This window comes from Primulina tabacum, chromosome 6 (genome assembly GCF_025594145.1).
Source record: "Primulina tabacum isolate GXHZ01 chromosome 6, ASM2559414v2, whole genome shotgun sequence".
Lineage (NCBI taxonomy): Eukaryota > Viridiplantae > Streptophyta > Magnoliopsida > Lamiales > Gesneriaceae > Primulina > Primulina tabacum.
In genome coordinates this window covers 767,807-792,206 of record NC_134555.1, presented here as the reverse complement: position 1 = coordinate 792,206, position 24,400 = coordinate 767,807, and the positions used below count along the sequence as shown (strand labels likewise).

At 33.6% G+C, this 24,400-nt stretch overlaps 3 protein-coding genes across 6 annotated transcripts; 2 read left to right on the top strand and 1 right to left on the bottom strand.

Annotated features, from left to right (window-relative positions):
• Positions 1–812: 812 nt before the first annotated feature.
• Positions 813–4,223, top strand: LOC142548452 (uncharacterized). Of its 2 annotated transcripts, none has more exons than XM_075656782.1 (11): positions 813–967; positions 1,544–1,600; positions 1,716–1,783; positions 2,383–2,593; positions 2,675–2,778; positions 2,934–3,009; positions 3,134–3,193; positions 3,273–3,323; positions 3,415–3,493; positions 3,837–3,938; positions 4,050–4,223. In XM_075656782.1, the coding sequence occupies exons 1-10, from the start codon at positions 893–895 to the stop codon at positions 3,920–3,922; spliced, it is 867 nt and encodes a 288-aa protein (XP_075512897.1). In that variant the 5' UTR covers positions 813–892; the 3' UTR covers positions 3,923–3,938; positions 4,050–4,223. The 2 variants fall into 2 exon arrangements, with proteins under 2 accessions (XP_075512897.1, XP_075512896.1); XM_075656781.1 differs by having other exon boundaries at positions 4,035–4,221.
• A 329-nt stretch (positions 4,224–4,552) lies between these two features.
• On the top strand, positions 4,553–8,589 carry LOC142548451 (uncharacterized). The gene is made up of 6 exons (XM_075656780.1): positions 4,553–5,503; positions 6,007–6,104; positions 7,242–7,266; positions 7,747–7,867; positions 7,952–8,086; positions 8,204–8,589. The coding sequence occupies exons 1-6, from the start codon at positions 5,020–5,022 to the stop codon at positions 8,406–8,408; spliced, it is 1,068 nt and encodes a 355-aa protein (XP_075512895.1). The 5' UTR covers positions 4,553–5,019; the 3' UTR covers positions 8,409–8,589.
• Positions 8,590–8,700: 111 nt separating this feature from the next.
• LOC142548450 (alpha-aminoadipic semialdehyde synthase) lies at positions 8,701–20,416 on the bottom strand. Of its 3 annotated transcripts, none has more exons than XM_075656777.1 (26): positions 20,216–20,416; positions 19,464–19,546; positions 19,122–19,383; positions 18,951–19,037; positions 18,741–18,870; positions 18,227–18,400; positions 17,782–17,864; positions 16,522–16,638; positions 16,240–16,315; positions 15,060–15,231; positions 14,729–14,825; positions 14,440–14,606; positions 13,737–13,794; positions 13,486–13,626; positions 12,626–12,967; positions 12,438–12,518; positions 12,096–12,161; positions 11,152–11,269; positions 10,936–11,065; positions 10,667–10,746; positions 10,179–10,337; positions 9,686–9,923; positions 9,412–9,520; positions 9,163–9,330; positions 9,003–9,072; positions 8,701–8,917 (listed from the first exon to the last, which is right to left on the bottom strand). In XM_075656777.1, the coding sequence occupies exons 3-26, from the start codon at positions 19,368–19,370 to the stop codon at positions 8,865–8,867; spliced, it is 3,165 nt and encodes a 1,054-aa protein (XP_075512892.1). In that variant the 5' UTR covers positions 19,371–19,383; positions 19,464–19,546; positions 20,216–20,416; the 3' UTR covers positions 8,701–8,864. The 3 variants fall into 3 exon arrangements, with proteins under 3 accessions (XP_075512892.1, XP_075512893.1, XP_075512894.1); XM_075656778.1 differs by lacking the exon at positions 20,216–20,416 and adding an exon at positions 19,891–20,148; XM_075656779.1 differs by lacking the exon at positions 20,216–20,416 and adding an exon at positions 19,627–19,797.
• Positions 20,417–24,400: the final 3,984 nt, after the last annotated feature.

Genomic DNA, 24,400 nt, shown 5'->3' with positions numbered 1-24,400 from the left:
ATAGGCTTTTTATTTAATTCACTGCTGAAGTTGCAGTTTCATAAGATTTTGACTTCTCTTCTAAGAGAGAGAGGCTGAATAATGACTTGTAAAAATGTCGTAAAAAGACGTCTAATTTAAGCATTGAAAATGATGTGTTGGAGTTTATGCATCTTTAACTTTACTGCTAGTATATAAATAGATTAAAAAATAAAAAGTGGATTGGTTATTTTCTCATGTATGTTCGCAATGTTGCCATTACAAATTAAGTAAAAACTGAATGAACATATATATTCGTATATAATATAATACTAGTAAGGAACACGAAAATATTTAATTTGTGATCGATTAGATATCCGATTGAATTAAAGATTATCTTCATGTTGAAGATTTTAAAATACATACATGTTAAAAGACTAATATAACTTAATATATCAATGAATATATATTTCATTTTTATATGTTGATTAGCTTGAGTATATGAATTGATTGCGGCACTGGATTGATTGAGTGGGTCTCATGTGAGACCGTCTCACGGATCCTAATCTGTGAGACGGGTCAACCCTACCGATATTCACAATAAAAAGTAATACTATTAGCATAAGAAGTAATATTTTTTCATGGATTACCCAAATAAGAGATCCGTCTCACAAATACGACACGTGAGACCGTCTCACACAAGTTTTTGCCGGATTGATGATAGTATCTTATTTAAATTAAAGATAAAAATTATTATTAATACACATTGAGAAATAAATAAATGAGAAATATTTTGGGCCTGTAGCAGGGACTTTTGAGATTGGATCCAAGTGGCTCTTCGGCCCAAACCAAAAGTCTAAATTATAATTAGAAAAATATTGATGAGGGCATAGTGTTTGATCCAATTGAAGGGTCGCACGGTGGTGCAACGTCGATGGAGCCCCCGCCGTTCCAGGAAGTCTCTCGTTGTGACGTCTGCAAATGCAGTTTCACGGCCTTCCGCCGTCGGGTGGCTATTCTAATTCTTGCCCGTTTGAGTTGTGTTTCCGTGATTTAATGTTTTCAGCCCCCCCTTCGCTTGGTTTCTACTGAATTGATTTCTTTGAACGTTGTTGATTTGATCTGCTGATGCTAATTGATTGGTGAATCCAATAAAATGAAATTGTGAATGATGATGATTATGTTGGTCGCGGATATGTAAATCTGTTATGTTAGATTGTGTGAAATGGTAGATGGGAATCACGTGCTTGAATTCGGGAATGAAAGCGGAACTCTCACTGATGTTTAATGCATGTGGCTTTAGTTTTTGTATTTCTCGTTGCCCCTCGTCAAATGGAAGTGATACTTCCAAGTTCAATGTTTTTTTTTTTGCCTTTCAGTTTTCTTTGCTTTAGCACCTTTTTTTTAATTATTTTCTCAAGGGTGGATTCTAGTTCCTATGAAAACGACAAATTGAAACCTGGAAGACCAAACTTTAAATAGTTCCCCTTCATGGATTGCAGAAAACTATGCCATATAATTTCATACTATTATTCTTTATACATATTTATCCCTCCTAGTCACATCCTTCGTTTCATATATGTAGCATCACTGCCGATGTTGTGGCCGAACTTTATGTGCTGAACATTCATCAGATCAAATGGTATGCCACCCCCCTCTCCCCAACTCACACACACAAACAAACAAACAGTTGTGTGCATGTATGAAAGTAGAGGTCATCTATATCTTAAATTTATTTTCCTCTCTTTCTTTTTCAGGCCTTGCCACAATTTGGTATTCACTCAAGTGTCCGTGTATGCGCGGTTTGTTACAATGATCACTCTAGGTAATTTCACTTGCTCATGGATACGATTTTTGAAGCCAAAACGTAGACTTTGACTGTCTAGATCATACTCAAGTTCTTTCTATCCCCCCCCCCCCCCTACATTTTTACCTTTTTCTTGGGTGACATTGCTCTGTTATAAATTTGATACTCACTTGAGGGCTGCCGAATTTTTGAATTCTTCCGGGCATTGCAGTGAAAGAAGTGTACTTGAACATCCTGATATTATATTTGACTTGGAATAATGTGCAGTTTTGAGGAGGATGGTTCTTGTTTTTGGTGGAGCCAGACTAAGATTTCTTTACCGTATCTTGATTTGGGATAAGTGAGCATGAAAATCCTTGTATGCCGTGGTATATCACTGAATACCTTTGAATATATGTCTGCTTCTCATGTTCAATGAGAGCTCTTTATTGGTCTCCAAATTTTCAGAGACAGGGCGATTTGTCTTATTTTCTCTGTGATACCTCTCCCTTTTATTTTGTCAACAGCACTGATGGATCTCATCTGTCCTTTAAACTCTTTGATTCATATCTGTTGTTCCCAGCATGAAGATGTATGTCTTTGAATTTCTAACATACAGTGGTGCAAATTATTATTAGATTGAAGAAAGATGATGCACCAGCTTCTCCAAGTGCGGTTAATGTTATAACTGATTCTGTTTCAAGATTAGACATCGGTGCAATTGCAGATGCCAAACCTGAAGTAAATACTGAAAAACTTCCTACTCCTGACATTTTAGATTGCAAGTGTGGAATGCCTTTATGCATTTGTGAAGCTCCAGCTCCTCCTACAGATCATGTGACAATAAAGGCAAGAATTTCGCTGTATCTAGTATCTACAAATTTGTTCTTTTGCAAACCTAAGAATCATTATGAAATTATTTTATCACAGCCATTAAAAAATACCTCCATTCCGCCAGTCCAGTCAAACCAAAAGGTGAAAAAAGCAGAGTCAACACCTAAGAGTAAAGGTTCAACATCGAACAGTAAGCATAGGTATACGACTGGAACTAATTATTGGCATCTATTCTGTGTTCTTGAATTAAATGTTATCATGTGCATCTTTATTGGGATCAATTGTCTTTCATTTTTTTGCAGTTATTATTATTATGTTTCTTAGATATTAAAGCAATCAGATGAAAATCTTGCAGTACATTTTTCAATCCTGGTCAAGTTGTCAACAGCCGAACAGATCTATCAACAGTTGATTATGAAGTTACAGGAGAGGTATATAAAATGTTCCTTCGTCTTTGGAACTGAAGTATATGAAGGCAGCACTACATTGTAGCATGATAATAAGTAATAACTGCGGAGATCCTTATTACTTGATAATTTACTCATTATTGTTTAGGGTTTACGTGAAGCAATTAAAAACGGCGACACGGCCGCTGCTAAAGACCTTTTGAGACAGGCACCTATTTTCTCTTCTTTTTGATTGTCGATTTATGATTTAGACTTCTTGGCTGTGATATGTCTTGTACATCATACAGGGGGTGGATGCAAATTATACTGACAAGCAAGGCTCGTCTTTATTACATCTGGTACCCTCCTGTCAAATTCTCCTTACTGTCTATTCAGAAAGGTAGATGTGTAGGAATAACAGTATCTCTTGACTTGATGTATATTATGCAGGCGGCAGTTTTCAATCAAACTGAGATAGCTTTTACTCTTATGGACCATGGTGCAAGTTTGGATTGCAAAAATTCACAAGGTAAGTGATTCCAGTGCCTTCTGCATCTCTAAATAGATCTATTTTGAAGAATCATTATGATATCTTTCCAAAAGAAGAGACATTCGAGAAACAATGATCAGTCAGTCTACGTTGTCAATTAAAATTATAAGCTCAATTTCAGTCTCTAGGTTTGCTTCTTTAAACCACACACCATGATTGTAAAAACTGATTATTTGGACCTAGTCAGATAGGAGGTAAAGCCCATCGCACCTCCTAGTTTCATTTGCATTTTTTTCCAAGTGTGTATTTTTTTTTATTGAAGGGGGAGTAACATTACATATAAAGTAGCTGTTTTTTTAGATGTTATGTTATCTGTCTGCAGGCGAAACACCACTAGATTGTGCTCCTGCAACGTTACAGTACAAGATGAAAAATAAGATGGAAGAGAACATCCCATCTGGCCCATAACGTGTCTTAATGACTTGTGCGTACCTCCATTTCTACAGTAAGTTGTAAAACTTCGTGTATCCTCCTTGAACAAATCTGATCATGGTTCAATCATCTTCTCTTTTTTTTTTAGGTTTTGCATATAAAGGACCAAATAACTTGGTTTGAGGATCGACTTTTCTTGATATGCGAAGAACTCCAATCATCTGTATTAGTTTCCAAATAACTTTCCCCAGATTCAATAAAGAGAGTATATTTCTGTCTCTACAATAATTGCACGACACGAGAAATAATATGTTTTGCTACATGGAAATAAAATATAAAAATTAATATGGCAAGAGGGGAAAAAATATTAAAGGAATTCAAAGTTACTGTGGGATAGCTAAAAGATGTAATCCTGTAGAATTTTAATGACATATATTAGAAAATTATTTTAGCAAATAAAAATATAAACAAAAACAGCTAGTAATACAGGCTGCTATTTCCATTTGTATCTTATTTTTTTATCATCTTTTTAAAAAAACGTGTGTGATCTTTAAATAATCTCTTACTTTGTTTATTATTTTTAAAGGAAAATAAAAAAGAAAGGACGAAAACGATTCGATAAAACGACGTTTTATAAACTCGTGTTTTTTATATAATAATAATAATAATTGACACGGCAATTAGAAAAGGAGAAAAATGTTGTCCATGCCGATTAAGAACGATTCCCCATGCATATAACCACAAAAACAAAAAATACAAATTATGAATTATGAAATATTAAAATGTCAGGCGGAAGAAAATCCAATGTTTATGCCATATTTCTTTTTGTAGACTATATATTTAGGATTAATCATGGACCTGAATCATTCCAGTTTATTCCAAAATCGTTGTGCTTTTCTCCAAAAAGTCGAGGCAAATGCGTCCTATGATCCATTGATTCTTGTATAATAATGATTTCAAGCGATCCAATATTCTGCATTTTCTAGATACACACAGACCCCAGAAGATTATTACCGGTCTCTCGTCTGCCATTGTTCTTTTCAGCACTAATTCGTTTTCTTTTGGAAAATAATCCCGCAAGAACGTGGAAGAAATGATGGGTTGATGTTTCACTAAATGTATCAAAAACCGGTATGATAAAGAGGCGTCCTTTGACGCTATTTTCTTCCAGATTTGGTCTATTGAATCGATTCCGTCATTTGAGGAGTTGTCTAATGGCGACGCCCGCGAATTTTTTGTTTAATCAAAGGGATTTCCAGATGTTATCTTTGAGGAGGCTTTCCTCCAATGCTTCTGTTTCATCAGCCTCTGATATAAGTGAAGGGAGGTTTCTTAACGGTTTCAGGCTAAAGGGATGCTGCTCGGAAAATTTTAGCAAGATTTTGTGGGATAGTAATGGTAATGGGAATAGTTATGGGCTGCAAAAAGCCATGGCGTTTCCCCATTTATTGTGCGTTTCTGAGGAAGTTGTTAGGGTTGAGGATCAGGAGAAGGGTGTGAATTCTAAGGTTTTCAATGGTGCGCGTGATCGGAATATGGGAAGTAGCGGAAGCTTAACTGGTTTTTCAGAGAAGCATTTGCCCCGGAAAACCATGGTAGCTGTTGATGTTGATGAAGGTGTGACTTTTCTTGATTTCGAGAAAATTTTATTGATTGAGTTTAGCCTTTTGGAAATGTCTGATCGATTGATCGATGACTCACTTAGAGAAAGAATCACCATTGTATATTGAATTTTCCTGATAACTTTATGTTTGCTTCGGTTTTTGAATTTGCCATGGTGCAATATAACTTATGTTTTTAGCTAGAACTTCCTGTGTGATAATCAAATCTTATGCTACTATTGCATAAACAACCTCCCATGTAGGAATATTTTACTTGGTCATGATCAACTGCAAAGGTTTCTATATTGTTTCGCAATAAGCAAAATTTACGGAACTCATATTTGTTCGGCGATTGGAACTTATCATGGCCCTTATGTTCCATTCTCGACATGATTTGCAGAAGTTGTAGTCGATATTTTATAGCAATTTCAGTTATTATGTTCATGAGTATTCCATGCTTTACTCAGTATTATCATCTGTTTATAATCGATTGCTTCAACTGTGGGTTTTTGGTTTCAGTTCTTGGGAACTTTGTATCCGCCCTCAATCGGTTCATTGCCGATCGATACTCTCGGAGTCACTTGATATCAGAATACCACGTCTATGAGTTTTTCAAGGTAATCTTTCATCTTTTTAAAGAGTCTTGTTTCACTAATACTTTCTAGCATGGTTTTCTTAACATCATCTCAAACAGAACAAGAGAATGTTTCCTAGAATTAAGACGAGAGCAACTCGGTTTGTTTATTTCTTCGATGGTTTGCCTTAATATCGTATTACTGTCATATTGTGATATTCAGGTATATTATATATAACTTGTGAAATGGAAATTCTTTTGGCTTTGACGTACAGATGAGCTTTATCTTTATACACCTAAAATCACTGTATATGAAGGCCTGTGCACTCCATCAGTCACAAGCTACCTACATAAATTTTACTGATAAACACCAGATGTAAATGTTGTTGGATTCGTATTTGCTACACAATGATTACCATGCATTAAATTTATATTCGTGTAATGCATTGAGTTTAGAATTATTCACCTGAAACCTTAGTACCACAACTATCCATATCTTTATGTAGATGTAGGTTCCCTAAGCTATCACTTCCAATCCCCCGTTGTTACAAGTAAAATTTCTTCAATGAACTGAGAGAACTTAATAATAATGTATTAGATAAATGCATCTAATTAGTAGATTATGGAGTTGTGAGGATCCAGAAGTAGTGGATGAAACAGTTGTAGTATGGGGAATTGTATAATTTTCTGGCAAAATGTTCTTATCTATGTTCTTAGAATTGCAAATGTTTGTTTGGCGGGAAAAGATTGCAATTGTGGATATCAAGATTTTTAATTGCCATGTGACTTCTTGCTCTCAAATGTTTGTGTTGGTTTGTAATGTTATGGCTGCAAGAATAGCATTTTGATCCAAGTTATATTTTACTTTTTTATGTACCATGGAGATTTCTTTTATTTTCAAATGGTTGTTTAATTTTCATGGATTTTTCCAGAGAGTAAATGGTTCATAGGACCTTAGATTGCCTATTATGGAAAACTTCACTCTTTCTCGGGTTGAGCATTCTCTTATGTGAGCTGATATAAAACTCTTCTTACCAGTGCATTTATATACATATTCATGCGTTGAGGTGTTGTGATTACTTTCATTTGTTATACAACTTGATTATATGCCTGTATTTTCCCTATATAATGACTAGATTGCATAGATGCATTTTCTGATTCACTTTGTATTTTTTCACAGATATGGAACTGCTCACGTGATGAAGGTATATAGAATCTTATATATTCTTAGTCATGTACTTTTTCTTCAGTGTGAGTTGATAGGTTTTTGTGCTGTTTGATTATATTTAAAAATTAGAAGACAAATTTGTGCTTTGCTTGATGTTTTTCCCTTAAAGTGAGAACAAATTATATTGTCATTGTTCTTGTATCTCTATCGTCTTTTGTTTCCACATTAAAAGGATCCACTAATAGTATCGTCATTGTTTTTCAGGCACGCTTTTTGTCTTCTGCTTAGTTGACTTGGTTGATGGGATATTATTTGGCCTTGGAACACTTCTTAGTCTTAATATTTGCTATTTTGTTTATCATCTATCTTGTTTTGTCACTATTATTGACTTCTATTTTTGAACAGTAATGGTAAATATAATGTGCCACTGCTGATAAATTCCAAGCCTAAAACATGTTCGCGTGTTCTAAGGTTCCATGAATAAGTACCTTAGCAAAAGTTGTCATTTCTTTGGCAGCGGATATCCGAGTTCACGAGTTCTTTAAGACCTCTTATTTCAAGAAAGGGATTCATCCAATCCCTGGTGCTCGAAAAGCTCTTCAAAACTTATCCGAGTTTTGCAACTTGTCCATAGTTACGTATGTACCCTGTGCAGTCCTTGTATTAGCTTCCATTTCTTTGTTAGCCTAGGTAATAATTAGTTTATTTGTGATTCTTCATAGGTCCCGACAGAATGCAATCAAAGAACACACAATTGAATGGATTGAGAAACACTATCCGGATCTCTTTCAGGAGATCCATTTCGGCAATCACTTTGCTTTGGATGGGCAATCAAGACCCAAGTCAGACATTTGCAGGTATACCTTTTTAACTGCTGCCATCTTTTTCTTTAGGAGTTTGCTTTCATGATTTTTTGGTTCAAAAAATTTAAGAACATTTATGAGCCGCATGACACACTAGTCTTTTTGTCACAGGTCGTTGGGAGCAAAAGTTTTGATTGATGATAATCCAAGATACGCCATTGAGTGCGCCGAAGCTGGGATTAAGGTTCTTCTTTTCAATTATCAGAATTCATATCCTTGGTGCAAGATGGAGAATATATGCCAACATCCTCTTGTCACCAAGGTACACAACTGGGAAGAAGTAGAAAATCAGTTGACCTCATCTGTTGTTTCTTAAAGACGTCCACCCCAAAACTGTGTTCTAGGATTACATAGTAAAAACCTCATAGATTCTTGTTGCCGGTCCAAATTTCCGAGGAAAAATAATAGAGAAAAAGGAAGCTGTATTTTTATGTATCATCATTCTACAAGTGGTAAGAATCCTGATGAAATTTAGAGTGTCGTCGGTGATTGATCTCTCTGTCGCGGGGTAATTTATCTGTAGTTACATATAGGGGTAAATATGAAATTTGCTCGTCTTTTTATTAAAAGAGCCCTTTAATATCATGTCCGAACTTACTTAAGATCGGTTTGGTTCGAAATTTTAGAGGTTTCTTTATAAGAAGCTATTGAAAATTTAGATAGTATGTTTCAAAGTCCCCTGCAAACCTGATTGTAGCTTATGAGGTAGACAATCTTATATACAAATATATCTGAAAGATACTCGGGGGATGTACATGCAACTCTCTCGCGGTTAATCAATCTTCTCCACCAACTTGAAACCATAAGCCTCCAAAATATCAAGGACTGCAAAAATAAATTAATAAATAACCCAAATAATTAACTTTAAAGAAATCATGAAATATACATGGGCAGAGCCAAACATATATACCTGGCAAATAAATTTCAGGATCAATTGGCCTCAAAACACCGGTTGCTTCTACCTTCTTCCCGAGTATGAGCTGCACGTATCACATGTTTTTATTATTTTAATTTTATTGAAATAACTCGTGGTTTCATATACTGGTCAAAAAAGTAAAACGAGTAAATACCAGAGCTCCAATGGCTGCTGGGATCCCCACAGTTAAAGCCATTGCTGTGTATGACTTCTCCTTCTCCTTATTAGTCCTTCCTAATTCCAAAAGAGTTGCTCTGTGGTTTTCAGAAGGTCGGCCATTTGGGAAATCTACCTCTATTTCGTGGTGCAAAAGTACCATATCCTGGACTCAAAAAGTAGTCATTGTGTAATATAATTTTCAGCTATGAACTGACAAATCTATTCAATGAGTAGCTCGAATTACCTGTTCTGTTCCCAAATACACCAATCTTTCTTCCATGCGGAGGCAGGTGACATCAAATGCACATTTGCAGAAAAGTGGTATTTCTGTCCTCTCAAGGAATCCAAGAAATCTATGTTAAAACAACTTTAAATTAGAAAATTCATTCACATACAGAGACCATCTAAGGTGTAAATGAAGACCAAAGAATATAAAAGAAAGCCTATTTTAAAGCCAGCGTCATATATTTGTAATTAAAATAAGACCTCTCTGATGACATATATGGGACGGGACTCACACAATAGTTTTAGCCGTCTTCGATGCTGTATCTCTTTCTTTGCAAAAACCAAGAGCTATGATACTCTCTTCAATCTCTTTCTCGCCTATTTTTGTTTCAGCCAAACTAGTGGTATGAATGTTTAGAAGTTCCAGTATAAAGTTTCTGTAAGTGGGTCTAATCTCATTTTCGAATATGGGGATTGCTTCGGTAGAAAAGAAGCCAAGTCTTGCTAGTGTCCCCATTATTTCTCCAAAACCTGCACCGAGGCATAAATTCACAGTGTCAACTCAAATTAGAAAGGCAGGGGTAATTGCTAGTAAGTCCTCCACTTCTCAATTTTGGGCCTTTGGCTATTGAGTGGCAATTTGAGTTTGTCGGGCAATTTAAATCATGTGCTTAATTTTTTCCTTGTTTTATTTTGTTATAGAAAATGATTTCAAGATATGCTTGTAACTTAAACACCAAAGACGTATGAAATTGAACAAACATGAAGAACAAAACACGATCATGCCTTCATATCGGAGAGTTCCACGGAAGATAGTTAACGCTTCATTTCCTATCCCATAAAGGTCTCCATAAACCAAGGAGTTCCGGTTTGGAAGGCATTCCAATGCAAATGCTGGAAAATCTGGTATTCTAAGCTTTGAAGCTGAATCGTAGAGGCTGTCCCCTGCATGCATGGAGTCATGGACTAGCATCATAAACAAGCGAATAATCTTGTACTGTGGAACATGTATTGCTGTATTGAATGGAAGAACTCATTTTTACCAACATATAAAAGTAAAGGGATCAAACCATTAAAAAACATGTAAGATCGAATGGTTGAAGCTGATCAGAAAATGAAAGTTCAAAAATATTTTACACCAGAATCATGTATTTGTGTGTAGTGCCAAGAAATTTATTTAACAGAACTTATTTCAGGTGATCAAAATAGCTTGATTCTTTTGTCAATAATATAAGTAGAGACAGGGCCGTAGTATCATGCTTGTGTAAACTCACCATCAACATGCTTTATTTCTCCATGATGTTTGTACGTGGCTGGATTGCGTCCAGATCGGATTGCTCCTGCTGGACTCCAACTGAAAATATTACAGTGAAAAATAGGCTTTACATTGTATTCATCCGCTACCCAAAGGCTTTGGTGATTGGAAGTAAATTGACACATTTCATTCAGGCATTGCAGATTTTAGGTTGATTGCTCATGGGTAACAGCCTATTTCTTGCCGTTTAGTGTTTCCAAATATGTCAAATTATATGTTAAAGTATACCTAAATTTGTAACCTATTGGGTTATTAGCAGCATCTGGAGATGGAAGACCACCACAGTAAGAAATGAAAGACTTGATCTTTCCCCCTCGTACGTGTGCTTGATTGATCATCTTCATTGCCATCATGTGGTCTGTACGACAAAGCGATATGATTTGTGAGAATAAGAAAACAACTAGATTACAACTCATACAACTGTCCACTGTCAAAAAAAGTTACCAATTCCAGGGTCCAGGCCCATCTCGCACAGAAATGTAACACCAGAACTTTTAGCCATTTCATCAAGCTTGGACATGGAATCATCAACATAGCTAGCAGTGACAAGATGTTTCCTAAGCTGAAAAAGGAGGTGTGACATTTCATGTTACAAAATGAACAAAGGTTGATGGAATACCAAATAGCAAAATGAGGCACTGGAGATTTGAACAGGAAATAATCAACATAGCTAGACAATATGTTTCCTAGCTGAAAAGGTGGGATGAAATTATAGATTTAAAAAACGTGTAAGGTAGATGGAATATGAAGTGACAAAATGAGGCACTGGAAGTTGGATCCAAATAATTATTTTATCATAAGAGCTCTCTTTATCTGGGCACTTTCACTGAAACTGCAGAGATTCATGTACACCACATGCAGGTCATCTTTTGAGCCCAATAAATTGATTGTGTAAAATCCAAAGAGCATCATATCATATTATAAAATATACAATTCATTAATTTCAACGAGGAAGTAATGAAGTCTAGCAGTTATAACACCATATTTGTATGAAAATTTTCTATATAACAGACATTACATCCTATTGGGGAAGATTATTTAATTTTGTTGTACCTACAAACCAAATACTGATCTCACCATTGTTTTCGTGTTAATCCTTCCATTACTCCAATGTCAAGGTTTTTAGGTGATTTAAACTAGTGATATTGCACGGCCAAAGGATGTTTAAGAACTTGTTTGTTAGAGCTTTGATACAGATTATCACAGTTACTAGGAAAAAAGAAATTTCAATAACTTTCAATCAATCAACTTTTGAAGACAATAGTTCAGTTTCCTAAACCTGCCATAACCACGCAAACTTAAATCTTGACCCCAATACAGTGCCAGGTTTCTCAGCTGTATAGCGGTATATAGCTTTCTAACTATGTCGATCAAAGTAGCATATGTACCTGAAGGCATGCACTAGCTACGTTACTGTGGAAACTGGGAGGCAGTAAACTGATGACAACATCAACCTGTATATAACCATGAAGCTTGTAAATCATTTATATTCTAATCAAAAGCCCAAACTAACACTTAAGTACACTAAACAAAATCATCATGTTTTACCAACGAGTTACAAGTTTCAAAAACCACTAAGAAAGGGGAAAAAATAAGTGTATCATAGTAATAGCATCTAAAAGTCCAAGGTTAGCAGGTGCCCAGAAACGTCTTGTCTTCATCATCTTCGGTGTCTGGACTATCTTAAGGAAAAAATTGCATTATTACAAGAAAAAGGTGCGAAGATATACCAGAGAAATGTAATTACAGAGATTCTCATGATTCGAGGCATCAAGCTGAACTGCTGTTGCATTTGGAATTCCGTCAGCTACCTGGAATCCATATAATAAGCTAATTGGTTAGTTTAAATTACCCATGATCATTTTTAAGAAGAGGTACAACATAAGGACACGATTGAAAGTTCGAATATCTGGCTAACCTCTTGTGCATCTTTGAGGAAAAGGGAACCCACAATAACTTTGACACAAGTATTCTCTTGAAAATCTTCCGTAACACATGATTTTAACCATTTTTTTGATGAATCGCAACCAATTGAGGTTAGAAATTCTGCAGCTGGTCGACAAACTCGTCCAGCACCTAATATCAGGATGACAGCTTCAGTTTTTGTATCATTGTCCTTCTCTAGACTCGTCTCTTTGAATTTGACAACCTTAAGGGTCACAACATTGTTTATGCTGTCAACATGACTCTCACTTGGATTAGCAAGTGAAGCCAAAGAATCAATGACTTTATCTAGAAGTGCTTTATCATCTGCCCCAATCTGTTGAGAACAGTAAATAATCAGAAACAACAAGCAAACTAAACAACTGCGTTTGGATAAAAAGGCATACATATATTATGAACTGATGAAACTCGTACGACTTTTGACCTGTGAACAATCTGATGTTACAAACGAAGTAAGGAAGTAAAACACTTATCACACGTTATTCCCTTTTGGATACTTGTTGGTTCATCACCTCACCTGATAATTTGAAAACTTCTACATTTTCTGGTAAATAAAATGATATTGGAAGACTGAAAAACCAAGAGCTTAGACAACAGTCTGTAAGCATTTTTACTCTTAATTTAGGGATTTGTCATTAGTTTGTTACTTCCAGTGTATTATGCTATTTTACTTCCATCACTTCTTATTACAACAATTTCACTCACGATATACGAAGAACAAACAAATAATATAATTGGAAAGACTAGTGCAGGTATACAGAATTCTTCATGTGAGCAATTCACACACAACTTCCATTGTCATCAGAAATATGATTTGCACAAGGCATAACTTACTTCAAGTTCTGAGTAAGACATAGCCTTTGTGCTCTGACCTACATCAAATTTCACCAATTTGAAAGAGACACCTGCTGCTTCAATTATATCCAAAGCTTCATTTATTAGGAACTGATCGAATAAATGACCACTCAAAGAAATCTACAGAATCACATGAGCAACAGTGATGTTAATTAATAGTAAATTACAACTTAAAGAACAAATCATCCTTACAGGAGAATTCAGGCAATGCGAAAATAAAAGAAAAGTACCAATGTAGTATGCTTCATCTTTTCGGACTGGATATTTGGTAGGTTTCTTGATGGATCCCTGTCACAGGAAAAAAGAAAAACCAAAGAAACTGAATGTTAGAGATAATAATTAATTATTAATGTACTGAAATTTTGAGTAATTTTACTCAAATATTGGGTTGTACCGTTGTACGATAATAGATAGGCATCATTTCAAGTTTGCAGGCATATATGTATTTGTGTGTGGCAAAAAATATGTAACACTCTACTCCATATTCCTCCTCTACACGGAATGCAATTTGCTCTGGAGAAAAAACTACTCCATATTCCTCCTCTACACTGAATGAAATTTGCTGAGAAAAAAACTACTCCATATTCCTCTTTTAAGTTGAATCAAATTGATCTGCTAAATTTTTTCTCCTTCTCCAGCCTCTTGTTTTTTTTAAACTTTAAAATACAAAAATTAACATCTTGAATGATGTGACTTCAATCAAGTAACACGTGGATTCTAACAAAAAAATCTTATTAATCATCAACCAAAAAAATGAAAAACATTAATTATTATACTAACAAAATAGATTACTTTCATTGGCAAAAATACTAAGTAATGACTGAGTTTGACTGGATTTTCATACTCCATATGCTCTTAACATGCCAGTAAACTGAAAAGACCAGATTGAGGCAAAACAAAGAAATTAAGGAAAGATGGTATGTGTAAACTTACTCATGATTAGAGTTACACATTCTGGGAATGTATTCAAATAGAGAAGTAACCGATCCACCATGGACTATACAAGCTCTCCTTAAGTGCATGGGTAACTCTTCAAGATATTTTGAAGACGCTAGAATCCCAACAAATTCAGATAAAATATCGCCAAAGTGTTGGGAAGCCTTCATGGTAATAAAAATATGTGGAAATGATTAGAAACCAATTATATACACATCATATCCATTCCGTGAAAGATAAATACTCACATGAAATTGGCAAAACAAAAAGATCATATATCTCTAACCTCTCTCGCAAACTCGGTCGGAAGAATGTCCACAGCCGAGCATATCACACCACTACCCTCCATGTCATGATGGTAAGAGTTATTGAGGGGATCATATCTATAAAACATTTTTATCAATTATAAAAAGATAATGGAAAGAACTATGAGAAATTTCATCCTTGCATCTTGTGATTGTGACACGGCAAAAAGATCGCCGTCTATTATAGATGTGGAAGAATTTTAGCTCCTGAAACATCAGGCAATGGAGGCCATTTAACGTGGCTGATTTATGTCCCAATAGTAAAGTATTAGGCAATTCAATTCTGATATTTATATGGATAAATAAAAGTACCTAAAGAAAGGTGAGTCGATGAATGTAGTTTGGTTGATAAATTCAATGGAACCTCCTATATCACAACTTATATCTGATATCCCAACAAGTGGACAACCATTCCTCATCAGATCTTGCAGCTGCACGGTGGTCAACAGTCGAGGGTATCTTTTTTCCCAATACATACAATTGACTGCCAGAGCAAACGAAAGAACCCAATTATCAACCAAATATATTGTAAATTAGATTAAAATTCCACAAAAACCAGCCTCAGGAAAATGCATTAAAAGACTGGCGGTCAATTTCATTAAGTCAACTAGATTAAAAGAGATCTTAAGGAAAGTGTTCCATGAGTGCCTTAAGACCATGATTTTACTTGTGACCAGACGTGAGGTAACAAAGATCAACATTAACAAATAAATTCTGGAGTGATAATATTGGTAAGGTAGATTTTGCAGCAAAGCAAAAAGTCAGAATTGGTAATGAAGAAATCCATGAGTTGGTTCATAGCACTCATTTATAATGAATTGCATAATTGATTTACAAGGTTTGATTCATACAAAATTGCTGCTGGATAGATTAGCCCAAAATTATGCCAATTAAATTAATGATCATTACAGTCACATGTTGCGAATGACGGCTCAGGAACTGCCACGTTCGGTGGTAATGGCTGATGAATTCACCATAAAGATATGTAAAAGGAGGTAAAAACCTAACATAAGGTTAAATGTATGTTTCAAAGGTAAATAGACTAACATTTTGGAAATTTCAAACAATAAGACCAAATCCAAAGCATATTTCTGAGACTGTTTAACTAGAGAGACCTAAAAGCAACCAAGACAGCTTCCATAAACATGCAGAAGAGTTGGCACTTTAATAAAGCTCAATTATATATGCTCCTAAAGAACATAATAAGAAGGAGAAACTGGTTCGTTTCTTGGTAAGATATAATAAACATGCAAATCCAACTGTTACAGAACTCTCTTGTCTTTGAAACCATAAATTGTTCAATGAAAATTCAAAGATAAGGTTGCTCAAGAAGTTGAAAATTTTCCTAGGGGCCAGAGAAAAAAATGAAGCAAAAGTTATTTATCAGGAAATCTTAGTAACATAAATTTTCTCAAGCTGCCGCGATACTTAAAAGCAAACGCATAGCATAAATGTGGAGAAAAACTAATACTCTGAAATAAATGATACTGACCTAGTACCGAAGCGAATGGGGCTATCTTTTCGTGAAAAATAGGTCTATAGTGTTCCGGATGTGCATAGTAGTCAGCCTGATGAAAACACAACAAAGGTAATAGGTAAATTTATTTGCTTCACCCATGATCACAATGAGGAATGGAAAAAGATTTTATTGAAAACTTGAATAGGTAATTCAAATTATCCACATGCATGTAACACTGTGCCATTGCCGCTCAGTCAAAAATATCATCCTGCTAATACAAAACCTGACAAAAGAATGGAAAGTTTAATCCTTCACCTTATCAAATAATTTAGAAGGATCTTTCGGTTCCACCATGTCCTGACAGGTTACAATGCAACCATATACTTGACAGACTCTCTTTGAGGTCCGCCCTGCTTCCCTAACATTTTTGGCCTAACCACACAAAAATGCACTGGTTATAACACAATTGAAACTCAGATTGAAGTTCGTTATACTTGAGTATACTCTCCGTCCTAACATTGGGAATAGGCATTCATTACGTGGAGGGTTTAGCCAGAAACTTTTAATCTAGTGGGCGAAATATATTTCGACTCTTCTTTTTTATATTTAACTTGAAAGTTATAGTAATCGGACACCGTAAAATCTTCTCCTATTTCTATAAATAAAACAAAAATTGAAATTATTGGTGTGAAAAAAAAACATAAACATAAAATATTATATTGAATCTTCGGTCTCTTGAACTGATGATAAAGTTACTTAAAACTTACATATAAGTGGAGATTAATGAAAGAAATTACTAAAAAGGCTCGAGAGATAAGGCCACACCGCCACAAGCTGTAATATTGAAACAAATTACATATTATTTATTTTAATTAGTTTAATTCATTGTGCCATATTGATGTAGGGAAATTAAGGTTTGATAAATTGTGCTTATACAAACAATTTTTAGAAAGAAGACCTGCTGGGCAAAACTTTTGCCCACACACACATCCGCCCCTGATTACATGTAAGGATATTTGGCAGTACATCCAAACTAAAGAGGGAGAACTTTAAAGTTGAATAGGAAAAAAATAGTGAGAGAGAAAAAATTTGTAGTCAAATTAAAAGAAAAACATGAAATATTAATATAAGAAAGAAGTCCCTAAAGTCTAAGAATAAAACCATGAAGACAATGAGGACAACAAAATACTATGGTTAAGGTAAATCATACGCTGTGTGACTAGGATTTAGATCTCTCTGCATGCAACCTTATGAAACCAAAAATAAAAGTAAACAAAAAACCAACCACATATTTAAGCGTGAAATAGTGGTACAGAACAATTTGTTCCACGAAGAAATACAAGAAATAAATTTCCAAACATTGTGTAAGTTCATCACTAAATTTCCAATCCTAGGATACTCAACATGTTATTTTAATCACTAAAAAATCCATTTCCTGAGGATCTGATTTTGTACACTGAAGTGAAACAATGAGCAGTAGTGAGTTATTGAGATAAAACCTCTTCATATCCGCAACTAAAAAAATATTTGCATAATCAAATCAAGCTGTCTAAAGTGAATATTCAAAGAAATTACCATCTCAAATAATTCAGGAAGCCTGATTGGATCCACAAAAGTATGGGGAAGAAGCTGAAATATTTCTCGTGCACCTTGTGAGACTGTAATAAATATGATTAGGTAAGTGAGAGAAAAAAGTAAAAAATCCATAGCACATATATTTGCAACTAAGTTACCAATAGAATCAAATAAATCAGAAAAAATCATGTTCCTTGAAGAGAGAACTAAAAAAAGATATACATACGCTCAAGAAAGATTCCAGTGTAACATTTGCCCAAAGAAGAGGATGCTATTTAAAGGAAGTATGGTAGGACTTGACTCATATTTAGCTATGTAGAGATTTAAAAAGATATTGTATCAACGAAAATTGGAAAACTGGAATTAGGTAACGGGATTTTCACAGGAGAAATGAATAAAGGTGAACCACCAGGCACCAACAATACAATACAGTGGCATGACATACCATTTCCTGCACCAGTGAAAACAAATACTAGGGGACAGATTCCTGATGGAAGTCCCATTGTAGCTATCTCTTCCCCAACAGATATTACAGCAGCTTTTGCCATCGCCAATGAAGAATACATGTAAGATGCACCCAATGATAGAAATGGCGTTGAATATCCAACACTAAGAAACCCTGAAGAAAAAACATTAGAACATAAGATGATACAGAATTGCATGACATATAACTACACCCAAAAAAGTTTTAAAACTAAATTCAGTATAATATCTGGACTGGATGGATGAAGTAATACAAATTCAAGCCAAAAACACTTGTTTTAAAATTGCGAAAATTGTTTTAGGATTCTTGCTAACAAAAATGAATGAGCACAGAGCAAGCAGTAGTTGATATCTCTCATTCTTTTGTACTTGGACAAGGATTTAAATAGTGCAGAAAGAATTTCAAAAAGAAAGATATCAGCTCAAAAGAATCTATAACTCCAAATATTCCTTCCAGAAAACATCAAGGTGCATACGTTGTCCAAGGCCACTCAAGAAATCAATCATTCCAGCTCTTCCAGCAAATCTTCCAAATGCCAGTAACCTCTTACCATGATCTCCAACTATAAGCTCATAATCAAGTAACGTAGCTCTTTCAGATAAAACCTATACATCAGCAAGTCAATAAAAACAGAGTTCAAACAATGTACAAGTCAATGTATTGCATGAGGGCCAGGGCCCTGCACCTTATCAAGCAGAGGCATATTTTCTCTTTGGGCCTTGTGAGTATGGGAGAAAAATGCGTAGGCCCTATCAGGAAGAATCATCTCCAGCTGCACCAAAACTAATTATCATAACTTAAAAGGTTCAAAATTATGGTTGTAGAAGAGAAAAAATATCATAAAAAGCTAAACTACCTTTGGTTGTTTGATACCCAATATCAGACCACATTCTGACAAGTCCTCTGATACCTCACAACCAACATCTTCATAAAGTGCATCATGATGAATTCGTTTTGTAGACGGCTGCACGATAATCCGGGATATTCCAGTTTTGCCACTGCCACCATGCAGCAGCCATGCACAGTGAGATGGGGTGAGGGGAACCCTTCGCTCCCACTTATTCGTGGACTCAGAGAGAATTCCAACGATTCCGTTACCAAGCATGCTGTGTTATAAACTGTGCCAAGAAAAGCTATGCTAACTCATTCTTTACTTGATTCTAGTGGTACTAAATAGAATTGCATAAAGTTAAAGAACCTCGCGAGTAAGCTCAGGATAATAAAAATCTGAGGAAAAGAATTGCTAGGGATTGAGGCAGAGGGAGACTGGAGACATGGATCCTGACAAAGATGAAAAAGGAATCATAAATAGCTGCAATCGAATGGGTAACGATTATAGCAGGAAAATTGTACTGTCATACAACACAAAGCAAAACCCAGGATAGTTGAGTAGGTGATCCAGAATTGCACGAGGAGCCTGGGTTTAAGCAGGACTTCGTGAAATTAAAAAATTCAAAACTTTATACATAATAAGATATAATGTTATTTTTTGGCTTCATCCACTGCTTGGCATCGTGCTATTTATTCACCTCCCCAATTGTGAAAGAATAAACAAATAGAAAACAGTGCCCAACACAAAAGAAATACAGTTATTTAAAGTTCATTATTTATGAGAAACCTCATACCTGGGAAAAAGGGAAGAAAAATTCATCAGTACGCTCAATCAGGAAAACGGAAAACAAAGATGCAGAAGCCCGTTCGTGAATGCACAAACACGAGAAACAACAACAGTCTAATAATGTCGAAAACTCTAAACATATCCCACTTGATTTCAGAAAACAAAATTCATCTAACTCTATAAATTAACCAAAATGAGCCAAAATCAAAAATCTGGTCCAGGAATCCACATTGGGTTGGTTGGTCGGTCGGTTTGATTATCTGTTTCGAAGATTGCGATTAAACCCAAAAAAAAAAAAGTACGTGATCGAGTGCCAATAAAGTAAAACCAACCTATCCCTTTTATCATCGCATTTCTTGAAAAGTAAAACCCCTTTTCAGATTTGAATTTCCTCCAGATTCTTGCGTGTATTCCTCCGCAAAATGCTGTCTAGAACTCGCCGAATTTATTAATCGAGAGAAGAAGAGCGTCTTTCCATAAATTAGACTTGCTTTGTAATTGGATTTTATCACCTAATTATGGTATAAAATGGACATTTTCAGAAAATTGCCTTACGAAATTGATTGCTTGGTGGTGTCCGTTACGGAATATACATTCACACATATATTATCGATACTGTCTATACTATTCATACTTCTATATTTCTACAGAATCTATACTTCTATACTTACCAAGAGAGTACACCAATTTTTTTTCCAATTTTACCCTTATATGATATTAATATTACATTTTTTTGTTTTAATTTCAACACACACTTTAATTTTTATTTTTTTATTTCAACCATTCAAATATCAATTTAGTATCTGCATAATTGTCAAATTTCACTGTAATACATCAATAATGATAAAAAAAATTGTACACACGCATCGCATGTGCATAATAACTAATTAATAATTATGTTGGGGTCATCTAAATTAACTAATTTTATCTAAAGTGACTAATTTTGACATGGTTAATTTTTTAAAATATCAATAATATTTTTATAAAATCCTAAAAGTATTTTATTTAATAAAAAATATTGTAGAAAATTATTTTACAACCCTTTGGGTAGGTTGTATTGTTATTTGCACGTAATACGTGTAAAGATCGTTAATGATCAGTAGAGTAAATTTTACGTGAGATGGTTTCACGATCTTTAACTATCGAACGGGTCAATCTGATATATATTTGTAATGAAAAATAATACTCTTAATATAAAAATAATAATTTTTCATGGGTCGAGTCAAATTAGAAACATATCTTACAAAATTGATTTGTAAGACGTTCTCATATTAATTTTTATATGAATTTTTATGTTATATTTATTGTTATTGAAACTATTCAATAAATTCTAAATATAAAGAGTTATAGATACATAGAAATATAAATAATATAAAGAACACGTGCTCCCAAAAACACAAACGTAGATATGCATACGTATAACATGATGTGGACCGATGAGAAAATTCGGATGTGGACATTACGTGGGAGAGTTGGAACGGATGAGATCAACTTTTCAAGAAATTAAATAAAAAAAATCAAAATTTTAATATCATACGTTAGAATTAATTTTACATGAAACATATCATAACACAGCTTCGTAATTCAAATAAATAAATTTTCTATTTTTATTTATAAGAATTACTAGGTTTAATTTGCTTCTATAGTTGATCTGAAATCTCTAATTTGCCACCTTTAATTGTTGACATGGACGTATAACAAATCTAACAAAAACATGTGTAGTTTTGTGTCATGTCCACGAGGTGTGGCAACTGCGTAACAAGTAATAACCAAACACTTCACTTATTGATTAATCTTTTAGGATGCACAACATTATATATGGCCAAACTATATATGTCAAAAATTTGTATATTGGTACTCGTCATATATGTTAAAATTTTCTTTAAAATTCAAAATAGGTTTGCAAACTCTACACGGGTGTCAGAATCCATGATCGGACGTTATTCGGGTTCGTCTCCGTTTTCTTGAAATTATTCCTCAAGACATACTATAAGTCATCTTTTTCTCTTAAAATATTTTTGGACAGAGGAAAATCTCATTCCTAAAATAGCAACAACTACAAGAACCTCTTCGTTTATGTTCTTGCCGGTGCTTTCCTGAGTCGAGCCAACCAAAGGAGTCTTCATCTCTGGTAGTCCTTCCGACGAGAGAAAGCAGTTATTCTAACAGCGACAATCGTCCAATGTTATTATCGTTTAAACTTGTAATTATGAACTAGTAGTGATCTAGGTCTGGATATGAAAGGAAGAAATCCGGCATTTGTGGGCTGGACTGGAGAGCACAAATGGTCCAACGCTTCGAGATCGGCCCAATATATGTATTTTACGGGCTTTACATAGCCCAATTATATTTTTGTGTCTTCATCCACTTTATAAAATTATTTTATTCAATTTTCATGTTAATATTAATATTTACCAAAAGAATGCAATGTTAACAAAGAACGATATATACTTTAACAACATTGTTTACATGTTTCGAAATATATATCCGAAGTTAATTTCTAATAATCAGATGTAAATAGAAGTACAAGCGAGTCAATTTACTTTTTTGAGTAACTCGTGAGCGGTTCGACCAAAACTCGACTCGAGTTTTATTTGACAAAGATCAAGTCAAGCAGCTCGAATCCTCAACCAAGTCGAATTCGAGTGTTAATTAATTATATTCGAGTAGCTTGCGAGTCACTCGAATAACTATAGCTTAATTGTATTTTTGTCCATAAAAATACAAAATTTAAACTCTAAAATTATGATGCTACAAATGTTTTCATTTTCGAATAACTCGATGCTTTCGCAAGTCGAGTTCGAAAATGACTTTAATATTATAATTTTTTATACGCCTCTTCACCTAGTATCTCACCACCAGTGCGAATTATTTATTAATTATTAATTGATCTAAAAATGAACAGTGTTTTAATATTTGATCATTTTAAGTTTTTAAATAAAAACATTTTTAATTATCATTATTTAGGTTCAATGAATCAGAAAGCGTTGGCATTGGAGACACGACTACTGCGAAGCAAAAGGATCAAAACGCGTTTTTTGGGCCCTCTTAGGCTTTAATGTAAAGAGACCTTTTTCACGTTTCCGCGTTGCATACATGTGATTTTTTATCCACTGTATTTCTTTTTAACTAAAGATAATCCATACACGCAATAATAAAGCATTTATTGTTTTAATTCTATGATTTGAATCAACCAAAAAATTATATGTATTTTAGTAAAATTCGAGTTTTAAATTCATTAATTTTTTGTTTATAAAATTTATTTTATTTAGATTGCCTTTGGATCGAAATTTTTTTAATTTGAAGATGAGATTTATGATTTGTATTTCAAATAATCCTATTTTGTGAAGGTTCGAAATTCATAATGTTTTTTAGGAATATAAAACTCTTAGGCTGTGTTTGGTAGCCATGATAAGGAAATGATTATTAAATAATCATCACTTATCTCATGTTTGGTTCATTTTTAATTTAGCATGGAGATCCTTGATTATGATTGAAAGCCCTCACTATTTTATGTTATTTGTGTGATTAAATATCCCTCCTCAAAGGTGTGATAATGTATAATTCTTGAATAGTGATAATGATAAAATTGTATATTGACCATAATACCCTTGAATTGTCTTCTTCAATATAATATGAAAATTAAAATTAGTGAAAATTTAATAATTAATATAATATTTAAATTTTTATTATATTTTTTTATAAATTAATTTCATATTTTTTATTATTTTCAATCATTTTAAAGAAAATAAATTGTAATGCAAATCTATCTTAAATTAAATTTTTATAAATTTCTAATCTTGTTAATTAATTTTTTATGAAAATAAATATTTATTAAATTCTAATTTATTTTGTTTAATGATTACCGTAATATTTTCAAATATATTTCTAATAAATATATTTAAATTAATTTTAATAAATGTAAATTATAATTATAAATATTTAATTATCTATCAAATTATTTTAAGAATATTTATAATTATATTAAAATACAATAATATTATAATTATTACTAACTTTATTTAACATTAACATTCAAAATATTATTGCTATTTTAATTATTAAAGTAAATACATATTTACAAATTTATTTCTAATAAATATATTTAAATTAATTTTAATAAATGTAAATTATAATTATAAATATTTAATTATCTATCCAATTATTTTAAAAATATATATTTAATTAACACTTTGGGTATTTTGGTAATTGCAATAAAATTTATAAAATTTATCTATCATTTTAAAATCATATCAAAAATCATGTTATTTATCCCACCATACTATTAATCCATATATCTCATTTTTTATCACTCTAATTACTAATCATTTACTTATCCTATCACACGTACCAAACGGAACCTAAGAATATTATTCGAAATTCAACAAATATTCCAACGATATACAAATATGTACGAAGAAGATTATTTAAAATTCAAAAAATCCTAAGATGATCATATTTCTCGCGTTTTGTGTGTTGAAATTTTATTTGATGGGTTTTATATATTCTTTCGTTGT